Source organism: Miniopterus schreibersii, assembly GCF_964146895.1.
Source record: "Miniopterus schreibersii genome assembly, chromosome: 6".
NCBI classification, from domain to species: Eukaryota; Metazoa; Chordata; class Mammalia; order Chiroptera; family Miniopteridae; genus Miniopterus; species Miniopterus schreibersii.
Window position 1 is genome coordinate 39,707,382 of NC_138107.1, and position 8,531 is coordinate 39,715,912.

At 44.3% G+C, this 8,531-nt stretch overlaps 1 protein-coding gene across 1 annotated transcript in view; it reads right to left on the bottom strand.

Moving 5' to 3' along the window:
* The window catches only part of TBX18 (T-box transcription factor 18), a 28,742-nt gene extending 20,426 nt beyond the window's left edge, over positions 1-8,316 (bottom strand). The window contains exons 1-4 of the mRNA XM_081141113.1: positions 7,548-8,316; positions 6,218-6,422; positions 3,963-4,064; positions 681-852 (exon numbers count right to left, since the gene is read on the bottom strand). Of these exons, the coding sequence (XP_080997239.1) occupies positions 681-852; positions 3,963-4,064; positions 6,218-6,422; positions 7,548-8,292 (1,224 nt within the window). The 5' untranslated portion in view covers positions 8,293-8,316. The remainder of the gene's footprint in view (positions 1-680; positions 853-3,962; positions 4,065-6,217; positions 6,423-7,547) is intronic.
* Between the last annotated feature and the right edge of the window lie 215 nt (positions 8,317-8,531).

Sequence of the window (8,531 nt, forward strand, 5' to 3'; positions counted from 1 at the left end):
AATAATAGAAACCTAAGAGAAAAAGCTAGCTTTCAATGGAAATCAGCATGTATCCAAAGTTTCTTATTTATTAGAATAATAATGTAGAAATCTTGCCTATGAACAACAATACTGCATAAAATTTAATAAGGTGTTAAAATGACTATATTATTGGAATGGCTGATTTTGGCTTTAATATCATATTTCATCAGCTTTAACACTAAAAGGAATTTTAATATATTTTGACACATTAGATGTCATTACAAAACAATTGGGAATTTGCAGATGGAACATTATTGAGAAGGAATGTGCCTAGCTGGGAAAAGAGCTGGGCGCAGGAAGGACACAATACATCATTATTCCAGTTAAACCAACTATATTCATATCCAGAGTATAATAATTAACACCTCATGGGATTTCAAACTGATGTTTTGGCTAAATAGTCTGCCTGGGTCCCTTCATTCCAATGCAGATGTAGTACCTAATTTTAACCTATTCAGCGATTCCTAGGATAGATGATACTCCGGCCACAGCCAGAGTCTCTGATGCAAATGTCGCCTTGATTTTGCGGAAGTTTAGGGACATGCTGATCAACCAGGAGAGTAATATGATCTTAGAAAAGTTCGCTTCCTTCAGTCAGGCATGGTATGAATGTGGGTGCGCCATCTAACGGTGGCGAATTATGGAGGCCATCTACTCACATGGCCTTGGTCATCCAGTTCATTGTTGGTGAGCTTTAGCTTGTCGAAGCTGATCACTTGTCTCATCCACGTCTCCCCTGAGGCAGGCGAGTCTGGATGAATATATACCCGGGGGGGCACAGGGGAGTCAGCGTTGCCTGCCACCATCCACTTAGAGCTGTGGTAAACATACCTAAAAGGCAATGACAAGGCTCAGTAGGCGGACTATTGCTTTCTTGGAATTTCCAACTCAACAGAATCAGACAAAATTTTAGGTCTAAAATACAATAATTTGCTCTTTTACATCCAAAGTGTCTAAAATAATATTTCAACAACTTTTTAAAAAATTCCCTCAGGCAGTAGGGGCCTACTCACCACTCAAAATGGTGTGTTAAGGGTTTAATGAAAATATGCATACTATCATCACCATAAATGCAAGTATCCTAATTCTTATGAATTATACTTATTCATGTTAGACATTTTTTCATCTGGATAGTCAACCTATGAGAAACCATTATGAGAAACCATATAGGTTTCTCAACCTATATGAGAAACCATTAAGTGGTTAAGCTCACCTTTAAGTAAATCTCAAAAATACTTGAGACTTATACCTAAAAGTGTCCCGCTTCCTTTATCACTTCCCTTTTTAGGTTTATGTACAGGTTGATGGGATAGAGAGCAGAAAGGCAAAAAGAAATTGTTAGAAGTTTCAGTAGCTTTTATTTTCATAGCAAAAAAGTTTTATCTATTACCATTTAGAACTATTTTTTTCTAATTCTATTACACTATAAATTAAGGATAAAGTATTCAGTTTAACTTTTAAAATTTGTATAATCATAAAATGTATGATTTTACCTCCTCTATTTCTTTCTTGAATGTCGTAGGAAAATTCTGTACTTTTTAAATACCACTAATTAAAATATACGTCCAACTTTGAAAATTATGGTATATCTAATTAATATTACTCTCCTAATTAAGAGACAAAGCATCCTTTTCTGTGTGTTTGCGTCAAAAATACTGGCTCTAAAAATAATACATTTAAATCACAATGTTTCAAGTAATCCTACATTTAGATTATTATTTATTAGTGTTAACTTAAAATACACTAATTCAAAAACTAGAAACTAGTATGACAATGACAGGCTTAAATAGGATAGAAAATGAAATTACTGTGCATACTTAGATGTTTTTCTTCCATTTGTGTTTTAAAATATGACATACAATGTAAAGCAACAATTTACAAATAGTCTCAGAGAAATCTACCTGTGTAGTATGCAGATTTCTTTTAAAAATAGCATGAAACATTTTCAGAACACCTCTGGTAAGACCCTCAGTTTCAATATGGTCACATATTTCACTCTATTTTGAGCTCAATATGCCTTCTATTCTTTAATTCCTTTTCTTGGGGAAAAATACACAATCACAAAATTAAGAACAACTTTTAAAAACTTTCCTTACTTGGTAGAATGTAATTTCAACCCACAAGTTCCTAAGTGCATAGGCTTTTGTAAATATTAATCTTACATTCGAATTAAGTCACAATCATTTTTAACTTGGCCAAATACCACTCTCTGATAGCAGAGAATAAGCCGAAAAACTTCTTTCTGTCAGTGCTGAAAAAGTTGGAAAATCAAACACAAACCTTGGAAATGCAAAAACAAAACAAACAAACAAACACCCTGCACTATAGATAAAGAGTTATTACCAAAATAGAGTAATATACTCTATCAAAACCTTAAAAAAGTATGCATATTGAGTAGTTTGAAACTCCACACCCACTAAGAGAATAAATGTTATGTGCCACATATTCTTTGAGCAACGTTCTAAATGCAAATACTAAAAGCAAATATCTTGGGAAGCAATATAAGTGAAAGCAAATTTATGTTTTACAACTTGATCATTTAAAATCTGGCATCTTAATACTAATACTTGAAATTGTTCTTGCTTTTTATGTAAAAATAGTAAGAATCAGGTAAAATGACCCGTCTAAAATATATAGAAGAGATCTGGAGAAAGAAATAGGAGACAACCTTAGAAGAGAAAGGAATAATTTCTAAGTTCATTAAGAACTACATTATCTTCCTCAGCACAAAACTCATATAGAATATGGATTTTAAGCCAAGTATATTTTAAAAAATAAACTTCAATGCCTTCTAGCTTCTATCATGCAGTAGATGATTTTAGCAAAATTCCCTGAGTTATTTAATTAAAATAAATATTATAACTTCTACACAAAACACAAATAATAAAACTGTCCCTTTTGTTACCCATTTTTTAAGTATTCCATATGTGCCTGTACTAATTAAATCTGTGTACTTTGACACCATAAACCTGTTTCCAAAAAGCAATGCACTAAATTTTAAAAAGCAATAAAAACCAAATCTGATTTTATTTTAAAACTTACTACATGCTCTAGGTGTTTATTTAAAAAAACAAAAACAGAAACAAAGAAAAACAAAATTTAGAGCAGCATTTTCTGGTCTTCTGCTCAGAATCTCCTATTTTAAGTGATAGCATTTTTTAAATGTTAGTATGTTTAACTCCTCAGAAAAAAATAAAAAGCATCATCATTAAAAATTATTGATTTGCTTACTTGCAGAAGAAAAAGAGCAAAGGTTGGCTTGATACTGAAGAATGTGTATGTTTTCCAACTTTACTTGATGTCTACATAAATACATTCTCTTTCAAAATCCAAATACTACATAATTTCTACTCCCAAGTAAAAAAACACACACACACAAAACCAACACTAAGATAATTAATTCATTACCAGTTTAAAGATGTCTTAATATCATAATGGATTATGAGATTTTCTTTTTCCAAGTTATAAAAAAATCTTCATTTTTCTCAAATTAAAGAGGAAAAGCCTGCAAACAGGTACAATTTTGAATGTAACCAGATAAAGGGAATTTATTTAAAGATTAAAACCACAAAGAAAACAAAACATTTTATTAAATGTTACATATATATGCAAACTTAACATTTCCTCTCAAAATTCTAATCAAAATGTGAATCAATATAAAAAACACACTTGGTTTAACAACGCTAAACTAGCCCCTATTAAAAGTCCTCGGTACTTAAAAAAAGTGCTCAGCACCTATGAAAAGCAAAGCAAAAATTAAGTTTCCACGTTTACTGTAAGAGAAGGCATCCTCTGGGCTACTGGGTCTGAAGGGCACTCAGCCACGCTTCTGGGAATTCTACAGGCCTTTGGAAACAAACACCACAGTCACAAATCACACAGACACAGCCTGCAAAACCCTAGCGCTCTCCTGGTCTCCTCTGTCCATCCCGTTACTGTACCTGTATCTTTTGTTGTCCACTGGCACAATATCCATGGCAATGTAGTATTGCTGGTGCGGGTCTAATCCTGAGATCTTCACTCTCATGGCTGGAAACATGCGCCTATGTCCAAGGGAGGGCAGGAAGAAGGGGTTGGGTTTGGGTTTTGTTTGTGATTACACGTGGAAAACAAATAAGCAACGGAAACCTCTAGAATCTGTATTTTTCGCAGGAACAAATTTATAGCATTCACTTTGGTAATTTAATTCAAAGAATCAGAACTCGGGACATAGCAAAACTGAGGCTTTTAAATGTAATTTGGTCGTACCCTATACTTGCGTTCTGTGTTTACTCTCATGCCAGGATAGCTAAGAGCAAAATAATTTTATATGTTGAAGGAGTCAAGGCACTAAAGAAAGCACGTTTAAAAAAACCCAATAAAAATATTTACTTTAATAACACAAATAATAAAATGTCCCAAATGGTAGAAATAGAAATTTTGAATTTCTAAAAGTGATAAAATATATTATAATGTGCAATTTTAAAAGGGTTGTAAAAAACCACAAGGAGCCAATGTGCCATGCTATAACCAAACAATATGTTCTTTATTGAGACAGGACTTCCTGTCTGCAGCATGGTAAAGGTGAAGTGCAAAAGTTGCTCTAAATTTGAAAGGTATAGTAAAACTTCTTTATTGAAAGCAGAAACTAAACACAATGTATATTTACCAAATCATTCCTTCTCCCGCCATAACCTGAAAATACTCTTATTTCACCACACTTACTCAAAACAATGCTAATTAAGACCAATGAAAATCCGAATTTCTCTTGCCTTCCCACAGATGCATATCACAGGAGATGCTAAACTAAATGCACCTACCTTTTTAAAAGGGCCCAGTAGCAAGGAATGCAGGAGCAAATTATTATATATAAAAAACAAATAGAGCAGTTCTTTCTTTTTAAAAAAAACTTTCATCTAATGATTTGTATCTAGGACCTTTCCAGTTAATCTAATTTTTGCTAATTTACCTTATAACACGAATTTTAGTACTGTTATTTACCAATTTTTTTTCTGTAACAATAACGCCACTAAAGACCACTTGCACACACAAAAAAGAAAGTCCATTATTCCTAACTAGGCATGAGAACAGTTTAATACGCTGGCTGTTTTAGTGTTACTCCAGTGCACCTGTAAGATAAAGAATAAAGGTCTTTAACTACATCCTTTATAAGACAACTGTTGCTTTGTGTTGTTGAAGACTGAATTTGGATCATTAATAATAGCTCTGTGAAAATGTAGAAGGTAGCATATGGATTCAATAAAATATGTTTTTGTAATTTCTAATAAGTTTGGATACTTTTATGCTATCCAGGTTTTTGCCATGTGTACTCCCTGAAAGAGTTGTGTGTGCTTTTAACGTTCCTTCCAAGGAAGATGTTATTCATAGATTTCACTGCACTAAATAAACTGAAATCTTTAAAACGCAAATATTTCTGTGCCTCCTTCAAATGAATATGATCTGGCCAAAAAAAAAATCCATTTATTTTACTAACTGAGGGAGGTGCAAATTTCACTTTCAAAAAAAAACGGATATAACTTCTTACAAAATTTTTTTCATTATTCTTCAGCAAACTTAGACTCGCGTTAGATTTCATTTAGGAAAAAAAAGTTAACTACGTCACTGTGGATCTACAAAAGCGGTTTTGAAAAATCCCAGTGACCACTTTTGCAGGGATTAGGCATATGTTACACCAGAGATTTCAGTAATTTTTCCTCCTAGCCTAGGACCAAAATAGCACAGCACCCGCGTTCTCGCGCTGCAAGGGCATCTTCGGATGAAGAACAATAAGTTTCAAATCTGTAAAAGCAAATCACAGTTTGCTCAGGAGGAAACTGCGGTTTTGTTGTGTGTTCTTTTAAAGGCTAGGGGAGTAATCTGTTCCGTAGTGCCAGAAACGAGAACTGGAGCCTAAATAAATGTCTGGACAGGCGTAAATAGGACCAGGAACCTGTAAGTACCCTGCACGCAGGGGTCAATAAGAAACAGCTACCACGCTGGCGGCGACAGTCATTCTCTCCGAGGGCGGCTGGACGGCGCCCTTCCCCGGCTGCGCCCCGAGGGCGCAGGGAGCGCGGGTCTCCAGAGTGCACCACTGCCCAGGGCCCGGTCCCGTCTCTCCGGGGATGCCAACCAGAGACGTCCCCTCCCCCCTCCTAACCCACGCCAGGGGGTCGGTGAGGCCAGGGCCGGGCAGTTCGCGCCAGCAGGTCCTTACCTGCCCGCCTTGGTGATGATCATCTCCGTGCCGATCTCGTGAAAGCGCTTCCAGAGCTCAGCTCCCTGCAGATCCACCCGAGGGGCCTGCGGCGACGGCTGCGGGGTCCCGGGCCTGGCCAGAGCAGGCACCGGGGAGCCCTTCCGAGAGCCTCCCGGGGATGCCAGTGGGGACGCGCCCTGCAGGAAGCCGTCCTCACAGCCTCCTGGGCAGCAAAGAGTAGAGAGGGGCGCCCGGTGAGGGCCCGAGCGGGGAACCCTAGCGGAGAGACGGACCTCGGGAGGGAGGGCGGGCGGGGAGAGGTGAAGGACCAGGAGAAAGGGGGACACTTTCCCGTCGTCAAGCCCTCTGACCGACGGGTCCACCATTACACACCCGCACCGCCCGCCGGAGGGCCGCGCGACGCTCTAAAGGGGCACCTTGGCCCCCAAGTCCCCGAGGGGCGTTCGGGCCGAGGCCACTCCACCTCCGCGCGGCCAAGGCCCCAGAATAAGTTTCGCGCGGCCACCAAGGTCTGGGGTGCGTGCCCAGTGGGGCCTGAGATGGATCCCGGAGTCCGGGTCCCCAGCGCCGACCCCGACATACCCCGCGCCCCCGAGCGCGCGCAGCAAAAGCGCCTCGCGCCGGGGCCTCCCCTCGCCCTGGGCGTCCTAGCGCCTGGCTTCGGGCTGGGCCGGAGGCACCCTCTAGAAACATTTCAGGCTCCGCTCCCGCCAGACTCCCCGGTCGCCCGGAGCTTCTTAGCCAAGCAGCTCGCTAAGGGCCGAGACGAGCGCGACACGCAAGCCCTCGGTCGTAGTCGTCCCGGCAGCGGGCACCCAGGGGGGAAGGGAAGGAAGGGAAGGGAGCGGGCAGCTGCCCCTCGGGAAAGCAAGTTTGCAAACACACCGCCCTCTTCCTGGACTGTCCCAACGGTTTAGGGCATTCGTTCCGGTGTGGGGGGGTTATGCCGTCGCTCCCTCCACCAACATGCTTTTAAAAGCTGGGAAAGGAAACGAGCACCCATCGGCTGGAACCCCAAGCGAGGCTGACGCCGAAAGCTCGGGTCTGCCGGCGGAGCGTCGCCAACAGCAGCCGCGGAGGGCGCGGAGCGAGGCTGGAAGCGGCGTCTTTAACCGTCTGCGGGGTGACACGAGTCGCGCCGCGAGAGCCACCGGGGCGGCAGAGTGCGCCCGACACCCACGGCTAAGGCGCGAGGAGCGGGGTTGCCTCGGGCGCGCAGGAGCCCCGCGCTCGCAGAAGTTCAGGTTCTCCGCGGCCGCGGGGCCCGGGGGCCCGGGGGCCCGGGAGGGGACTCGCCGCGGAGTTGGGTGGGAAGGGGCCGACTCACCCGCGGCGCCGCGGGGGCCGCAGCCCGGCTCCAGGTCTGCGCAGCTGCGGGCGGGCCCGGACGCCGCCCCGGCCGGCGGCGGGAGAGCGGCGCCTTCGTCTCCCTCCGAGGAGCCCTTTTCGCCGCCGCGGCCGCAGCCTCCGTCCTCTACGGCTCCAGCCGCCTCTTCCGCGCCCAGCTTCCGCCGCTTCTTCTGAAGCTGCTGCTGCTTCTCGGCGCCGATCAGCGCCTCCACGGAGAAGGCGTGCGCCTTCAGGCTCAGCATGCTGCAGGGCGAGCCCCTCCGCTTCTCGGCCATCCCCGCCGCCCGGCGCCCGCCCGCCCCTCGCTCATATACACTCGCGCGGGCACACGCGCACACTCGCTCTCCTTCCCCCACCAAAATCTCAACGACTCCGGGGGCCTCCCGCAGGCGGAGAACTGCCCGTTTCCCCGCCGCGGGCAAAAAAAACAAATTTGGCGTTTCCTCTTTCTCGCCCGCGCCGGGACGCGAGGAACCCGCGGCGCGCCCGCCGAGTTCCCTCTCCTCGGCCTCGCGCGCTCCGACGCTCTCCTTCGCTCCCACCCCTTCCACCTCTTCCTGCTGTTCCAAGCTCTGCCTCGACTGATGCGCCAAAGAGGACTCACAAGGGTAAAAAACACTCTGCGGACACAAATTAGGGATTGTAATTGAAATTTGTTGCCTTGATCTGTCAGCACTTCCAGTCCGGAGAGCGGTGGGAAGAACTTGCTCATTAGTGTCCATAAAGCGGCGGGGGTGGAGCACGGCGCCCTGTCAATCACCCGGGAGGCAGGCCAATCAGGAGGCGCCGGCCCCGCGCAGCCCGCGCCCACTTCCTTACAAGGTCGCAAAAAACCGAGAGCGAAAAGCGCCGCCGTCTGGCTCGGACGCGCCAGCCCCCGGAGCTGCACCCGCTTAGTCTCCCAGCTGCCCGCCCAGGCAAGCCCCAGGCTCCAGCTTTCCTCACCGGGACCGGGGACCGC